This window comes from Neomonachus schauinslandi, chromosome 10 (assembly GCF_002201575.2).
Source record: "Neomonachus schauinslandi chromosome 10, ASM220157v2, whole genome shotgun sequence".
Lineage (NCBI taxonomy): Eukaryota > Metazoa > Chordata > Mammalia > Carnivora > Phocidae > Neomonachus > Neomonachus schauinslandi.
The window spans coordinates 134,932,951-134,951,458 of NC_058412.1; the positions used below are offsets into that span (position 1 = coordinate 134,932,951).

An 18,508-nucleotide genomic window follows, 5' to 3' on the forward strand; every position below is an offset into this window, starting at 1 on the left:
TTTATGAAAGTACTCTTTGCACAAAGGTTTTCTTGTTTTTAAAGTCTAATTTACCTTTTGGGTTTTTTGTTGTTTTGTTTTGCTGTTGCTGGTGCTTTTGGTGTCTTATCTAAGAATCCACTGCCAAATCCAAGGTCATGAAGATTTACTCCTATGCTTTTTTATCTTAAGTTTTATAGTTCTAGCTCTTTTAGGTTTTTGATCAATTTATTTTTTTATATATGGTGTAAAGTAAGGGCACAAACTTGTTTTGCACGGGGCTATCAAGTTACCCCAAACCATGTGTTGAAGACTACTCCTTTCCCCACCAAATGGTCTTGGCAGTCTTGGTGAAGCTCAGTTGACCATAGATGAGCAGGTTTATTTCTGGACTGTCATTTCTATTCTGTTGGTCTAGATGTCTCTCCTTCTTGAGGCACTATGCAGTTTTGATTAACACAGCTCTGTAGTTAAGTATGAAATTGGAAAGTGTGAGTACTCCAACTGTATTATTTTTTTGAGGTTGTTTTGCTATGTGAGGTCCCTTTCATTTCCGTTTGATTTTTAGGATCAGCGTTTTTTATTTCTGTAAATAGGCTGTTGGGATTTTGACAGGGATTGCATTAAATCTGTAAATTACTTCCAAGTACTGCTATTCTAACAATATTAAGTCTTGTAATCAAGCACCATGAGAGGTCTTTCCACTTATTTAGGTGTTCTTTAGTTTCTACCAACGTTTTATAGTTTTCATGTGTAAATCTTTTACCTCCTCCATTAAATGTATTCCTTATAATATGCTGCTGGATTTAGCTTGCTTGTTATCTTGTTGAGGACTTTTACCTTACATTCATAAGGTATACTGGTCTGTAATTTTCTTGTGATGCCTTTATTTGACTTTGGGAGGAAGAGAATACTGGCCTCATAGAATGAGTTAAGAATGTTCCCTCTTTTATTTTCTGGTGTTAATTCTTATTTAAGTAGTTGGTAGAATTCTTTGATTACTGACTCAATCTCTTTTTAAGATATATTTATTTAAGGGAGAGGATACATGCGCATGAGCAGGGGGAAGGGCAGAAGGAGAGGGAGAGAGATAATCTCCAGCAAATTCCCAGCTGACCATGGAGCCCGACGTGGGGCTTACTCTCACAACCCTGAGATCATGACCTGAGCCGAAATCAAGAGTCAGATGCCAAACCGATTGAGCCACCCAGGCGCCCCTGATTCAGTCTCTTTAACATGTTACAAGACCATTTAGATTTTGTTTCTTCTTGACTAAGTTTTGGCACGCAGTGTTTCTAGGCATTCATCCATTTCACATGAGGTATCTAATTTGTGGCATACAACTGTTTATAGTATTCTCATCCTATTTCTGCAAGGTCAGTAGTAATGTCCCCAATTTTCACTTCTGATTTTAGAAATTTGTCTTCTGGGGGTGCCTGGGTGGCTCAGTTGGTTAAATGTCTGTCTTCGGCTCAGGTCATGATCTCGGGGTCCTGGGATCGATCAAGCCTGCGTTGGGCTCCCTGCTCAGTGGGATGTCTGCTTCTCCCTCTCCCTCCACTCATGCTCTTTCTCTCAAATAAAATCTTTAAAAAAGAAATCTTAGTCTTCTGTTTATCTCAGTCTGTTTAATAATGGTTTACCAACTTTTGGTTTTATTGATTTTTCTGTTGTTTTTCTATTCCACTTTTTTTCCTTAAATAACTACTGTAATCTTTATTATTTCCTTCCTTCTAATGGCTTTGGGTATAGTTAGCTCTTTTTTCTAGTTTTTAAAGTTTAAGTTGGGTTATTGAGATCTTTCTTCATTTTTAAATTTACAGCTATAAACTTCCCTCTCAGCTGTATCACTAAGTTTCAGAATGTTTCATTTTCATTTGTCCCAAAGTATTTTCGAATTTCCCTGTGGCTCCTTCTTTGACGCACCGGTTAAGAGTTTGTGGTCACTGGAGAGTTTTACGTACCTGAGAGGCATGCTAGGATTTATGACTTAGCAAGAATATCTTGGCTGCGAAGTGAATAAAGGGTTGTGGAAGGCAAGGACGAATGATGGAAAGCCGTTTAGGAGGTTGGTGCAATTGTCTGTGTGAGAAATACTGACAGTCAATAGTAGTGACAGTGTAAGTGACAGAAATTACAAATACGGGGAACATATTTTGGCAGTAAAATCTGCAGGACTCGATCAACTAAGTGGCCAAGGGAAAGAGAGAAATCAGGAATCCTAGGTTTTGGCTTGCACAGTTGGGTGGATAAGAGAGATGGAGAGACAAGGTGTTTTTTTCCCTTTGGTGTTGAGAAAGAGTACTGAGGGAGAGAAATCAAGGGTTGTTCTGCGACTTGAGATGCTTATTAGAACTGTCAAAAAAGCAGTGTTGTGTGCAATGCTAATGTCCAAGATAAAGGTCAGAACTTGTATGCATTGGCAAGCCATCAACACAAAGATGGCTATTACATGGGACCCTATGAAGTTACCTAAGGAGAAAGTACAGATTGAAGAAAAGTGACAGACCAGGAATGAGCCCTGCATTAAGAGGGAAAACGGAAGCCAGGAAAGAGACAAGGAATGGAAAGTATGTGGTATTGATAGGCGGTAAAGTCAATTAAACAGGGCAGAGGTAGCATTGCTGAGTAGCCATGTGAAATATGTGGTCATAAATTTAAGCCTGATTATAAGTTTTCTCCAGTGATGTTCCGATTGTGGAATGAGGGGTGTCAATTAGCAGACTCAGTGAGAGGGGAGAGGGGGAAAAGAGTATTATTTTTGACTAGAGGATCTATAATGGATAAGGAAGGGAAGAGGGACAAGGAAGGTAACAGGCACAGCTGAACAGTGGTGGAGTGAACGGCCCGGGACTACTCCAGAAAGCAAGCTGCAGGGGGAGGTTGGGGTGAAAAGAACATTGGAAAGGGAGATTTAGCAGGACAACTACTGAGTAAGTAGGTGGCAGTGGAGACCTGGGCTGGGTCACACACAGTGCAGTAGGGAAGGCATGTGACACATGATTTAGGAGACTTGTAAGTGTGGCCAAACAGGAGGGGGTCCTCTACCCAGGGCAGCATGGACTTTCAACTCCTGAGTATTATTTACTGTTAGAGTAGAGAGAGCGGTCACTGTCTCTTGACATAGAATCCCTGCTGCCCTCCCAATTAACTGAATTCCTCTGCTTGGCTAGACTAAGAAAGCCACTTTTACCACTGTACTTAAATACTGATAGTATTCCCACACTCGGCTACCCTTCTGCAGGCCAGCAATAGGGAGTGAGGCTGCTTACTATCCTGCTTCAGTTCAGATGTCTGATGGCAGAAGGATGTTTTGTTTGATCCAGTGTTCATAAAATAACTATAATACTTATTCAAGTCACAGAGCATTTATTTCAACTTTAGTATACAATTAAAACACAAATGTATATTTTTATATTTTAGCAAGGTACTATTATAATGACTATTAGGAGCTTAAAAAGTACTGGTCAAAACAGCCTGCTTAGGAGTGAAGAGATGTTCGGACAATAAAGTAACTGGAGCCATAACTGAATAAACACACTCTTAAATCCGAGCCTTCTCCCCTTTCTCAGCACATGTAGTATATTCTGAACTAGTAATACCTTCTATTTAGTCTGTATTCATTTAAAATATATTTTATATGATAAACTTTATTAAACTAGTTTTATGAGTATAGTTAACTTGGTAAGATTACTACAAAAACGAGCAAATGCCTATTACTGATTTTTCTACAGAAAGAAGTCTCTTGAGGTTGGAGTCATGTTAAAGTAGTTCTTTCTCATCCATAAGACGACATTTCTTTGGATTTGGAGGCTCCTACAAAAGCACTCTTCCCTGGGTGACATGTGTATTTTTCTCTTTGTAGGGCTACTCTGGTATTTCCTGTTATACACAAAAAGGAATAAGTGGATAAAACTTGTTGATAACAACTAGACATCACACACGAACATTTCTTTCATGAGCCATGAATAATGACATCAGTCCTCTGCGTACATTAAGAAGCTCCTCTTCTTGCTATAGCCGGGGAGGGGGGGGGAAAATCAAACTTTAAATTATCACTGTAAAACCACCAAACAGGAAAAAAAAAAAAAAAGCTAGCTATTACTTGGGCTTCTTTTTAAAACAATCCCTTTCATAAGGTTATTTTGTATCAGTGCTCATTCTATCTAACCCCTCTCCCCCCCGGATCTATTCCTAGCTAGCTACAGAGTTCAGGGATCATCACTGATATTCTAGATCAACTGAGAGATCCAGTCTTTGAAATACCAAATTGTTGAAATTTTTTTTTTTCTAGACTGAATTTCATTCACCAGTCTAGTTAGCTTGTTTGCTTCAAGCTAAGGTGGCTTAGCCACAAAGTCCTGATCTTCTACTAATCCAGCATAGTGAGATTCTATTAAAATTAAGTGCATTACAAGGAAATCATTCTTTAACTCATTTTAAAATCTGCAAACTGATATTCCTTTTTTCCTTAGGATGGACTCATTTTAATCACCTCTATTAATATTTTACTATAAATTTGCTCCCATTATTCTAATTTAAACAACTAAAACTCTCTTTCAGTCCAAAAAGAAAGAAAAGCCCGTGACAGAATTGTCATTGACTGGTGGCTGGTGCACGTGAAACCCTGACCTGAGAGTGGACTTACCGTTTCCTTCAGGAGCCTGTCTTGCAGCATTTTCATGTTTTCTTTCATCGAACACATCTATAAATACATATTTCATCTATGAAATTTACTGTAAAATTTTCACAGCAAAGAGGTATTGAGAGAGAGGATATATCAACGTGTAAAAGCTGGTACCTCAGATGTAAAAACAGTGTCTTCATAATCAGTGTTGTAGAAGACATTTTTGTCCAGTGACGCTTTCAAAAGGTGAAGCCTAACAAAAGGAGTTACCTTTGTAGTTATCATTTTAAATTGCTATAATATAGTGATTGGATTTAGATTAAAAATTAAAAATGTATAAAGAATGTCACACTAACCTCTGCTGTTCACTTTTTTGATAGGCACTGAACTTCTGAAATGTCTTCTCCCAGAAATCCTAAATTTTAAAATACAAAAATTAACTCTTGGAGAATTACTATATTCCTAATTTAAATAAACAATGTGGCTATATGCTAAGCATATTCTAGATATTATACTCTCTCTCTCAGGGTTCTCCCCTTATTATCAAAGGTATTTATCATAAGCTTCAGTCTACAAGTGTGTGTATATGAAATCTAAAACCATTTCCTAAAGAACAAAATTAACAGTTTTCCCGAGTGTAGCTCTTTAAAAAAGTTCTTAAAAGCACAAACCACAAACTCCTTCTCCAAATCTTTTAAAGACTGTGAATCTTTTTCAAAATTCTCCAGCTCCTCTATGATGATGAATTGGAACTTATCAAGTTTTTTGATCCTATTAAAGAAACAAAATGAGGTTATTTTTGTAAACTATAGCATTCAGAAGATTTCAAAAGAGGTTTTTATTACAGACCTATACTCCTGAATCTGATGGTTCATTGTGTTCAGATGTTGTTGAGCTGTTTTCCAAGATTGCTTAGTAAAATAATCCATCATTTTTTGGCGGATCTGAAAAATACTAATTTTTAACTTGAAGACTCTTTACAAAATAATCTAACCCAGGCTATGTTAAGAACAAAGGCTTTACCATGAGAATGACTAAGAACTCAGAAAAGTAACAAATGAAAAACTTGGTGATTTAAACCCAAGTGTTAATTAGCTCAGTCAGGGCAGCATCTGGTTCCAACAAGAAGGTTTTGACTAAGGGTTTAACTGATCATTGTTTTTGTAAAGACACCACAGTCTACATTATTTACAAAAATGCTACTGATTATAATTCTCTTCGGGAACAGAGCCTAAAAGTCACACTCAGAATTACCATCTTCCATGAAAACATATTTGCTAGATTAGCCAGATGTGGAACAGGATATATAAATCAGGGCTTCTCTGTTTAGGCTAGGTTGACCTTTGAAAATTAAAATATACAAATTCTTAGTTTCAGAGAGAAGAAAAAGATAAGGAAGAGATGGGACTGATGATAAAAGATTTTTTTTCTGTACAAGTTAACAGCAAGCAAAGAGAACTAAACACAGGCATGTGAATTAAAAATTGTTCTAGAAAGTATTTTTGTAAGCATCACCTCACTGGAGCCTCAGCAGCTAAGGCTCCGCAGGTGTGCAGACCTGGTGACAAAGAATGAGAGGGGCTCCATCCTTTATGCTCTGTGATGGTGCCCTCTCTAGAAGTCCTCTCCATGCCATAAAAAGATGAGGCATGAAAATTGTTCGGAAAAAAAGAAAAATCGTGCCAAGAGTCCAAATGGTAAACAAACTGAAAAGGGAAATAAGACAAAGAATCTAGCAAAAGAAAGAATATGGATAACGCACAAATTTTAGAAGAGAAACCTGGCTCCTAAGATGAATCATTCCACTTTTCACCAGTCCATGAGGACCAAGGGAGTTAACGAATGGGTATTTTGTTGCCAAAGGACCAACCCAGCTAATAGTCTAGGAGAAAGCTAGTATCTTAGCATATTATTGGGTATAAATCATAATTTAAAGAATGGTAACTCACATGAAACTTCCTTCTAAAATCTATGTTGAGGCTTTCGCACATCACCCCTAGCCCTGAGATCTCACTTTCCCAGCTCTCCCCACGGATAGAAAAGTCATTTGTTGATAATGGAGATACGCTTCCAGACACTAAAAAACGAAGACAATCAGGTAAAGTTAAAATATGTATTACAAATTTAGTCTGAAGTTAAACTTCATGCAGTTTAGAAGCTCATGAAGCTGAGAACAAAATCTTATTTTCACATTCTATGCATGATCTAAGAAGTGACATAAAAGGTAGACCTATTTTTCAATTTAAAAATATTTTGATTTCTAAAAAATCTTGGCAATGGTAATATTGGAATGGAACATTTTTGGACTGATCATTTTCTAACTATTTCCATGTTAATAACCAAATATTTAATGACACACCAATCTCTCAGTAAATTTATATTCTAGTAAAGCTTATATGTGGTAATCAATAATAGAATCATAAAGGAGATTTATGGGTACAAACACACCCTTACTGCCATATTTTTCACATAAAATGAACTTTGTGATAAAGCATCATCCTTATTAGACTGATCCAGAATTCTCTTTACACAGGGGATTTTTTTGTGGATCATTCAAGATCTAAAACCACGTTCCACAATAATTGCATTTTGACAAAGGCATTTGATCTACCTACCTTTGTAAGTGTGATGATCTCTATCTTCGGTTTTAGACAGTTTTTTGGGAAGCAAGTATGCTCTCCCTTCCTCCTCCTCTTCCAATTGTATTTCATCAGCATTACTTAGATTATCTTCGATGTACATTCGTTTGCGACTAAGATGCTGTGTAGGGCCTTAGGTACAGTTAAAAAACAACAGTGCTACAATCTTGATTAAAAATACCTAATAATTGTCTTGCTTTTATTTAAAAAAAAAAGGCTTTCAGTTATTTGTTTTTAGGCAACTGTGCATTAAACTCTGTTTTCCATTTGACATTAATTAAACTGAATAAATTTTGTGACTTCAACTAGAATTCCTTTAGATGCACAGTAGTTCAGTAATACTGTTTTTAAAGCAGTGTAGGACTACAAACCTGACACGTGAGGAGAGTCACAAGGCATGTCACACCATATTTGCTCTCTTTCTTCACTAGACAGGGATAGTGGAGATGCGGAATGACTTCCCTAAAACAGATATTAGAAATTGGAAACAAATTCTGTAAGCGCTCTTGGCTTCGCCTTTGACCATCTTTCTCAAACCCTAAAGCAAGGGAATTGCAAATGGGGTCCATTCCTTTTTCAGATAGTTTTGTTTATATCCCTTCCTCTGCATCTCTAACACAACCACACATTAATGAAAATTCCTCTGTTCACTTCAATCCTAAATTACAGCAATAGTTTCCAGCTGGCTTTTTCAACTACTATTCTTCCTTAGTAGGATTTCGATTTCTTTGAGTCAGGGAATGGGAAGCCATACAAAACAGAAGTCTAAACTCCTCTCTCTACCTGCATTTCAGCCACACCTTTTCATCTAACCTGGTGTTTTCCTATTTCAGTACGCAAGTTTCTCCATTCCAGTCAAATGAGTCATTTTCCTCTTCCATGAAAATGCATGCCCACCCCAGTTGCCTTCCTTTACTTATTAGGTAGTAGATCCAGACCAAGCAGAGAAGGAACAGAAGCCTATCTACTGAGCTGGAGGTCGAGCCCTCCCCAAGCTATAAAATTCTGCCTTACCGTTCTGTGTTTTACAGGTTATTACAGTATTTTTGAGGATGAACTGATGGACTGCTACAGTGACACAAAGCTCAACCAAAGTTCTATATAATGAAACCAGAAAGTCCCAGTTATAACTATGCATGTCAGTGGCTCAGCAGCTATATCCTCACTATTTAAGACCTTACAACTTTTCATTTAAAAATTTTCAACTTTTTTCCATGATCAAACCATCCTGCATACTTTAAACATCAGATTTTCAGTAACAGTTAAAAATATTAAAATATAATTATTAAAGGCCAGTAATCTGATTCTTCTAAGAACAATCTTAGTTTAAGTTGGATGGTTATACTACCCTTTAAACCTCTATTGCTTTGTATAGGATTTTAATTGTTTGCAAGTTCAACTTCATCAACTTTTTTCTGAACTATAAATGCTTACATCTGAGTAGTTGTTGCAATTGTATCTTGTGTAAGTACCACAGAATTTCTGTTTTTTCCATTCACAACAGTATTATTAATTGGAGTGAGCCTGGGCTATGAATGAACAAGACATATGCAAGCCCACAGGAAATTAGAAAATTATTTAAAGCCAAAACACAACAATATGAAACCAAAACTACTTGTGTTTTGAGGGAATAATTCATTTGCTGCTAAAATTCAACACCCATTCCCAATTAAAGGGGAAAAAATCCTTAGACAACTAAAACATTAATTTGATAAAAGTAACCACCAAAAACTACGGAATAAGCACGCCTACTGGTATGGTATCTAGTTAACACTGTCCCTGAGGTCATCATCACCTTAACAATAAAAAACAAGTATAAGGACTGGAATGGAAAATGCAAAAATTATCATGAGTAATTGTCTATATTCAAAATCCAAGAGACCCTAGGCAGGGAATTATGACAGAATTAGTCTATGTAGTTGGGGATATAAAAATCAGTAGTGTTTCTATACAAAAGCAAAAAATTAACCCAGAAAATTTAGTTTTAATACAGAAAAGGGAAATGCATAAAACACAGGAATTAATCTATTTTCTTTGTGGAAGATTTGGCATAATTTTGTTGGAAATAGCACCAAAATGTAGAGAGAAAAATATGTGGACAAGAAAGCTCAGTATCAATATTGGAAAATGGCAATTCCCTTAGACAAACTGCATAATTTACATGAATGAGTAGACGGCCAAGAATGAGAGAGGTGTGGTGTGGTGAAGCCCCTGTAAGGCTCTACTGATGATGTGGCCTCAGTACAGAGAGAGCCCGCCTCACAGCTGCCCCCCCTCATTGCCGGGGCTGTGCCCAGATGAGCACTGCAAACGATGGAGACAGCAGGGTACCTCATGCATGATGCTGCACTAATTCACTACCCACGTGCAAAGAGAAATCCTAGAAAAATTGAAAACCTAAAAGTTAAAAGGCATCAAAACTAGTATGACAGTAGCTGAGGGATTTGTTGAACACAAAGACTGGTAAATTTTATGGTATCATTTTTTTGTCATATGGAAGTTTTTTTATTTAAGTGAAAAGATAACATACTGGAAAAAGAATGTTTTCATTGTATGTAACCAATACAGAATATCTAGAATATTTTAAGAACTCCTACAAATTTATAAGAAAAATCAGACGATGCAATTAAAAAATTAGAAAAAAAATAGGCAATTCAGAAACCAGCCAAAAAACATGAAATACTGATGCTGTTAATCAGTAAAATGCAGATTAAAGTTCCTCACTGGGGTGCCTGGGTGGCTCAGATGGTTAAGCGTCTGCCTTCGGCTCGGGTCATGATCCCGGGGTCCTGGGATCAAGCCCCGCGTCGGGCTCCCTGCTCAGTGGGGAGTCTGCTTCTCCCTTTCCCTCTGCCTCTCTCTGCTCATGCTCTCTCTCTCTCTCTCTGTTTGTCTCAAATGAATAAATAAAATCTTTAAAAAACAAAGTTCCTCACTATAATTACAGATTGGCAAAAAGAGAACCATCTGGTAACAGCCGGTTAAAACTGTAGAGAAATGGGCACTATCACATAGCAGCGTTGGAGTGTAAGCTGATAGAACTATTTATATAGCAAATTTCTAATATCTAAGAGTCAACAGTAAATGGGAAACAAATGGCCAATAAGTATGTGACAATTAAAATTCCAACTAGCACCGAGTAACATAAAAGAAGTGGGCAGCGGATTATCTAGGTTTTGAGATTTGCAAGATGGAATACTGAGGGGAGAAAGGGTTCAGGGAAACCAAGGATAGTAGAGCGATATTGACAAAGGATGGTGGGATGATGATCTAGCAGGAAACTGGTGTTCAAACTGTGGTCTGTAGAAACTGAGTCTTGCCAAGGTGCTGTGGGGGTTATTGGGGAGGGAGGTCAAGTAAGCTAGGGTGCAGACCTCCTGCTTTAAATAGTGTAGCTCTATTTTTATCTGTTTGGCACATTGGTGCTTTCATGAGAGATTTTGTTAGAAAAATATGCTCTGTGAAGACTACTTGCTAAACAGAATAGAAGGAGCTTAAAAGCCTATAGGAAAAAAAAACATTCAGTTTGAAATGCTAGGACAGAAGTTTGGTTTAATCAGAGATTTCAGACCATGGCTGTAGGTGTACTGAACTCTCATTAATTCCACCTCTGTGTACAGAGGTTAGTACATATCAAGAGGATAATATATTTGGGTATTTACTATGTATCAGGTAGTAATGCATGTGCAATCAGACTAATTTTCCATGGCCCCACTATGCAGATGAGAAAACTGAGGTGCAGGGGGACTCATTAACTTGTAAAATGTTACACAGTCAGCCAAGAGTGGAGCCAGGATTTAAATGCGAATCTGTCTGACTCAAACCTCTTTCTACTATACCCAGTTATAGTAAATTATAATATCTTGGCAGTCAGTTGTATAACTTTATTACTGCTTTAAAATTCTCTAATTTAAGCCATTTATACAACCCAAGTCAAAAAAAAGGGAGTGGAGGTGGGGTGGGGTTTGTAAACTGGTACCAAAGTATCCACAACTTAAAACTATTCCTTGTAGGCATGACAGTTTTAGCTATCCTCCCTCACTTTGACTGTAATTGATTCCTATCTTTAATGTCTTTTTACAACCCTTGTGAACATACCTACATATTAAGAAAAAATGGTACAGGGCACCTGGGTGGCTCAGTCGGTTAAGCGACTGCCTTCGGCCCAGGTCATGATCCTGGAGTCCCGGGATCGAGTCCCGCATCGGGCTCCCCGCTCGGCAGGGAGTCTGCTGCTCCCTCTGACCCTCCCCCCTCTCATGTGCTCTCTCTCTCTCATTCTCTCTCTCAAATAAATAAAATCTTTAAAAAAAAAAAGAAAAGAAAAAATGGTACATATAACAATATACAAAAGAGGAAGAATAAAGAATTTTTCATGTATCATTCAATTTGTTAATATTCATTCATGAACTATGTGATTTGGATGTACCGACAAGTGAGGAGTGCCACTGTGGGAGTGATCATTCCTATCCCAATACTCCTAGTAGCACTCAGGACGTCCCACACCACACATCCTTCCTCCCGTACAGCTACTCATTAGTCTAGAAGTTTCACGGAGGCTATTTTACTTATCAGTAGGTTATTCTTCTCCCGCAGACCAAACCCAGAACTCTATGTTAGGTGGATAAGCAATGTATATTTGATTAAGATTAGAGGCAAATGATTTACCCCCTTCAGATATATCTGATAAAGGAAAAAAATAATGTATATTCTTACCAACAAGAAGGATCGTGGAATTGGCGAGCAACTTTCTCTTGCACATAAATTTTTATCACTGTTTTTAGGCGACTTTTTTGGACCTCCAACTCTGTATTTACTGCTTAAGGATTCAGGTGATGAAGTTTTTGGAGAAGGTGATAGGGATTTTGTTACACGGTCATAATCCTGAGTAAAATCCCTTTCTCTTATTTTCTCTATACCTGTAATGCCTCGCAAAACACGAAAAACAGATGGCAGGTATCATCACTGGTGTCTGTTTCAGAAACAGTACAATTAAATTCTAAGAATATAATGATTAATCAAATCCTCAAATCTTATCTATATTTAAAAAGGTAAATGTTTAATAAATCAAGACCAAATATGTAAGACTCTGAAAAATATAGTTCAATTTAAAATGTAATCATAAGAACTATGGTATGAGCTGCTCTGTGATGATCAACCTAAGTATTATCTTGAGTATTTTGACATCATAGCCAATACAGTCAAATAGTAAAGTCACAGAATTTTCTGGTTGGAGATGGCTTGGGAAATCATCTTATCTAAATCCTTCATATATAGCTGAGGAAATTCATAGCCAAAATAAGTCTTTGTATAAATGAATTCTCAGACAGTTTTCAGGTCGGGTAAGGGCATGTACATCTGTCTTCTAGTATGTGGTTATCTGACCTGTCAGTGGTCCTGAGCGCTATGAAAATATTCTAGAAAAGAACAATATAGCTACTTTGGAGGAAGTATATGTTAACTTATTTAAATCCTGAATTTTAACTGAAAAGATGGGTACTTGGAAATGCTTTAAAATATCCTTAAAAGGAAGTGAAGTAGATAAAAAGTACAAACTTACAGTTTCTATGCTGGAAAAGTGTGTGATATGTATATGTTTGTGTGTGTGTGTGTGTGTATATACCAGAGCTCCAAAGAATATAAATTTTTGTCAGTTATTTTTAAATAAAAGTAAACCTCAAATCATGAAGATAATCTGCTATGGGTCCACAGAATGACCATGATATTCCTTGGAGACTTTTGTCAATGAAATGTAAAAAAAAAAAAAAAAAAAAAGTAGAAATCCCCATCATTATTTTCATGTTATTAAATATATTTGGGGATTAAAAACCTAAAAGTTTATTCAGCTTTCACATTATAATTTGTAAATATACGTTAAATATTTTATAATATAAAATATAAAGCATTTGATCTTTAACTTCCTATCATGAAAGACGAGTGTCACAGGGACACTGTCCTGATGTCTATTTCGCAAAGACCAAGTTACCAGCATTAACTAGTTCAAAAAATGAAGTTTTGACTACCTATAATTTTGAAGGGCATATTTAAGATTAATCGTCAACTGTATTTTCACACAGAGTCATAATAGAAATTTATTGAATAATTAAAAGAAAAAATGATACTGACATCTCATTACTTCTATAGATGACGGGCTCCCAGATAAGGATATAGGAGATAAGCCAAGGCTATTATCCCTTATAGCATCTTTTAGGAGAGCTGAATTTTTCCATCCTTTTGATATATCCTTTTGTGTTTCAGCAGAGAAGGTGTTCTTTTGTTTCTTTGGAAGCTTCATGGTTTTGCTTCTGGAATGGATATTCTCCTCCTAAATGTATTGATAACTTTCAAATCATACTTGAATGCAAATAATTTATACTTAGACACATAAAACAAATTGTGCTGAAATACTAAATACTAAATATCTTCTATTACTATTTACAGGCATAACAGGGGCCTCAATAGTGAAGGGCTTTCTAATATATTAGAAGACATATGACAAATTCACAGGAAAATATAATACATGGACTATAATAGCTTAAGAAATACAAACAAAATGCTGTAAGGAGAAAATTATATTCAATTTGGGGAAACCAGAAAGAGTTCTTGGATTTCATGGTACCTGACATGCTTGGGAGTTGTAAAGGCAGATGGTGAAGGAAGACCTCCTAAGGCCAGGGGACCCTGATAGAGCACAGGGGGTGGAGAGTCACGGGTCTCGTTGGGTATATGTGTTGCCAAAGCGAGCACGTCACAGGTCCCATTTGGGAGTCACAGGTTACTCCATCTGTTTCAGCTCTGGGTATATACCAGGGAACTGGGGAAATGAGCTTGCAGAGGTATTCTGATGCACTGAATATTTCACTATATGGAGATTTTCAGGGTTTTTCTTTGAAGAGGGATAAGAGGAGAGGGGGCTTGGGAAGACTTAGCCAGCTATATGTATAGTAAATGAAAGTAAGAAGTGATAGAAAATGTGGAGATAAGCTATAAAGTCCTTAAAATCATCTAAGCAAAGGGCAGCAAGGTTATAAACAGGGGAGGTGGAAGTTCAATGCTGGGAAATCAGAACAGTGTACCTTTATCTCTCTGAGCCTCAATTCCTCATTTGTAAAATGAGATGTCGATAGAGTACTAGTCACCTATGGTACTTAAGAGATTTTAAGAAGTTAAAGTACTTAGCATAGCACCTGGCACACTGTAAGCACTGGGTTGTTTTGTTTTTTACTTTGTTAAAAAAGCTTTAAAGCACAGATGGCTACTGATACATCTGTAACATTACAAGACAGAAACCAGGGATGGACACAGGTGGGCAGTGAATGGGAAGAACCTCAGGTCCATTCAAGAGAAAGATTCACAGCTTCCCAACAGTCTGTACTTTTCTGAAGTAAAATTTTGGAAAAATCAAGCATTTTTCTAATTCAAAGATATTATCTTCAAGTTATCATTTTCCTAGAGTCAAACATCTGTTTTGGAACATTAATGCCAACTTATCACAAAATTGCCTAAAGATCAATTTTCAGTCTATAAAATTTCTCATATAGAAGGTTAAATCTTAAAATGTGACAAATTTGACATTTCTGCAAAAATATATTCTATATTTAGTATTTTCACAGGCTTTTCAGAAATTTTTAATCTGAATTGTATCTATTTACCTTTACTAGCAATTTCTCTTTAAACGAATGTGAAAATTCTTGTTCACTCTCTGATTCTGAATTTGAAAGATCTTTATAATTTTTTTTGGTTTTTGCCGCTCTTCGTGGAAGTCTGGTTCTCCCATCTGGAACTGTCTCCTCTACCTTTTTGGTGATGTTTTTGTTGGATGTCTTTAGGAGAAAAATTTCTGAATTATTAGATCAATATTTGAGATATAAGAAATACAAGCTATTTTCTATAAAATTGGCACTGTGACAAGAAATACATAAAATATTTGTAGGAATAAAAAAGATTCTTGATTAACATTTTTAAAAGACGGGATTTTATCTTTCTGCCCAAATATCTTCTCTATACCTTTTTTTTATCCCTGTCATTAAAGCTATGAGAGGCCTGGTATATGTTACCTAACTTACATAAAAAAGAGGAGAGGAAAAAAGAGAAGCAGAGATATGAAAAGTTCCTAAAACCACAGAATAAAATAGACCTAAAACAGGCCAACATGATCCAAAAAGGCAGAAGGTAGGAGGATGCATGCAAAGGTTAGAACAATTATAGAAAAACAAGTAACAATAAGGATAAAATTATGAGATGAAAAATGAATTTTTTTACATGACAGAAGAAAAATAATTTTAAAGTGATGTTTGAACACAAACTTCTTGGCTTTACCACTTTAGATCTTGGTTGTCCCCTTTCTAAAGATGATCCTGCAATTCAAGAAAATAAGTTTTTCAAATAGATAAGAACTGGCATTAAAATTTATTAGAATATTTTTGCATAGAAGTTAAAATCATAACAAGAATATATCTTTAAACTCATTCAAAAATTTAAATTACAAGATGATCTGAGGCTAAATTGACATTGATAACTTTATAATGTTTGGTAGGATATGAATTACCAGTTTCCTTTCTCCTCCTTTACATCCTAAAACTTTTTAAACATGCAAGAGAATACATAAGAAAGTGAACACCTATATACATCTACCATTCAATTTAAGAGCTGGATTATGAATAATTATGTATCCATTTATGTGTATTCTCTATGATGCTCAATATCCTCTCTGCCAAGAGGGAATATTTTCATTATCCTGAATTATTTCTCATTCACTTGGTCTTAAAGTTTTACTTCACAGATATATATCCCTAAACAATATAGTGAACTTTATTTATTTTTTTTATTTTTTTTTATTTTTATTTTTTTTAAAGATTTTATTTATTTATTTGAGAGAGAGAATGAAAGAGAGCACAAGAGGGGGGAGGGTCAGAGGGAGAAGCGGACTCCCCGCTGAGCAGGGAGCCCGATGCGGGACTCGATCCTGGGACTCCAGGATCATGACCTGAGCCGAAGGCAGTCGCTCAACCAACTGAGCCACCCAGGCGCCCTATAGTGAACTTTATAAGACAGTATCATCTCATAGGTAATATTCTATGATTTGCTTTATTTTTCACCATTGTTTCTAAGATTCATCCATATTGCTGAGAATAGCTTTAGTTTCTATTCCCTTTTTTGCCTTTCAAGCACAATCAACTTTCTAAATATTCTCTGAAGCCTAAGAAATGGGATTATCCAAGCCAAGGAAGCAATGAAGTTCTGGGAGAAAGATCTTCCAATCCTGGCAATAAGCCAGCCCCTACATATTGACTTGTAGTCATTCAGCCATTTAAACAATTCACTCAGAGGTTCAATTTTAGAAGTATTTACTGATGACAGTATTCTACTCTCTGTTACAAATGACTGTAAACTCCCTGAGAGCATGTGAATCTTATGTTTCCCCTTGGCTTAGAACACACTGCTTCAAAGTCCAGACACGTGACCAGATGCAGTACATCTTTCAGCATCTTCCCACAAGTCTGATCTGTGTTCCAAGTACCCCAATACTGCACTCCCTGCACTAGCACGTGATGCTCTTTCAGACTTGTCTCTTTTATAGAAGATAATACTCTGCTTCTCTTCCTCATATACAGGATAGGCTTCATCTGTTTTCAAGATTCAGCCTCATTTATGAACACATGCCAAACTTCATTTCCATATTTCTATTTTTACTTCTATTTAAGCCATCACTGGTCCCCCCAACACAAGCACAAATGTTATGACTGGTTATTTTTATCCTGACATAAAAAAGCTGATTCCCTTAAAATATGTATTAATTTAAAAGTTGATTCCCTTAAAATATATATCAATTTAAAAGTTCAGAGTTATATCGTCTTCTTTTAAAAATGAAATATATGAAATCTTCGTGTTTTAGCAAACAATCCATTTTCCTGGATTAGGAAAATGCATTAGGTCTAGCTAAAAACCCATACCGCAAACTCTTATCCAACTACTTCAAGAGAGTCACTAGACAAAGCAGAAGCCATATGCTGGGAAGATAATCTGTGGAAGATTTAGGCAAAAATATTTCTGCAAGAAAATTGTTTTCCTTACAATATATCTTTATATGAATTCTATGTGAATTCCTAAAAAGTATATGCGTTGGGTATGACAGGAAATGGGATGTGCAAGATTTGATTTTTGCTTAGAGTGTTGGTTTCATGAATACTTAATAATACATCATTCACAATAATTGCTAAATAACTGAATCACAGCCATGAGTAGACAAACGAGAGTATGCATGAACCGAAAATATGACAATCATATTTTGTGTCTCTAAGACCCCAGTAAAAAAGATAATTTATATATAACCATATTACTAAAAATAATAAAACAAAAAGCAAAACCACTGTGGTGGTGTGGCTCTTCTTTTCTATTCACAAGGCTATGTAGTTATAAATACTAACTACATACACAAATATACTTATCAACCAACAAAACATTCTATATAGTTGAAATGGTAAAATCATTTGCAACATTTCTCTAAAAAGTGATTTCTTACTTGATTTCCCACTTTTAGGTTTCTTCATATTTTTATTTCTGCTATAGTCTACTAGCTGTGGTTTTGATTTTGGTTCCTTTAGCCAGCTAACATCAGTCTTGCTGTCATCACATCTGTATTCTGTGTCAGTATCACTAAAGAGATTTTTCTTTTTAGGATTTGTTACAATCTATAAAAAAAAAAAATCCTTGTAATAGATGAAGAAATGTGTCTCATTATATACTATGCAAGGTAAGTTAAGCCAAAAAAAAAAAACAACCCCAAAGAGCAGAAAAACTAACTTCTTAATTTTTTGGCATACTAATTTACCTGGCATTAAGGAAAACATACCTAGAAAGTCTCTCAGAAATCCAGATCAGAGATTGAGATTCATAATTTGTTGTTGTTAAAACCACTTACGACCACAGAGACAAAAGCCGATGTCATCAAAGAAGGTAACTAAAGCTATCATATCTTTTATTACTAGATGATTACAAATAGCTCAGAGACCATGCCAAAGTCATAGCAGGCACGTGGATAATCTCACAGAGGGGGAAAAATCCAAATAATTGTTTTCTAGATCTGTGATCATCTTTGGCATTGGAAAATTATTTTTAAAATAATTAGGATATAACTTACTCTTTTATCTTTTGTTTTGAGAGAAGTTTCAAGTTCATCATGATTCCTTAAACCTATCCTTAAACAAAAATATGCATTAATTTTAATTAACTTTATTATTTGCTCTCTTAAGGTAACATACAC

At 35.9% G+C, this 18,508-nt stretch overlaps 1 protein-coding gene across 1 annotated transcript in view; it reads right to left on the reverse strand.

Moving 5' to 3' along the window:
• Positions 1–3,806: 3,806 nt before the first annotated feature.
• The window catches only part of SYCP2 (synaptonemal complex protein 2), a 67,122-nt gene continuing 52,420 nt past the window's right edge, over positions 3,807–18,508 (reverse strand). The window contains 18 exon segments of the mRNA XM_044919054.1: positions 3,807–3,993; positions 4,628–4,684; positions 4,781–4,859; positions 4,963–5,021; positions 5,278–5,377; positions 5,456–5,550; positions 6,556–6,683; positions 7,222–7,377; positions 7,617–7,707; positions 8,285–8,313; positions 8,655–8,702; positions 8,705–8,774; positions 11,962–12,164; positions 13,372–13,570; positions 14,898–15,068; positions 15,565–15,602; positions 17,768–17,936; positions 18,386–18,443. Of these exon segments, the coding sequence (XP_044774989.1) occupies positions 3,916–3,993; positions 4,628–4,684; positions 4,781–4,859; positions 4,963–5,021; positions 5,278–5,377; positions 5,456–5,550; positions 6,556–6,683; positions 7,222–7,377; positions 7,617–7,707; positions 8,285–8,313; positions 8,655–8,702; positions 8,705–8,774; positions 11,962–12,164; positions 13,372–13,570; positions 14,898–15,068; positions 15,565–15,602; positions 17,768–17,936; positions 18,386–18,443 (1,828 nt within the window). The 3' untranslated portion in view covers positions 3,807–3,915.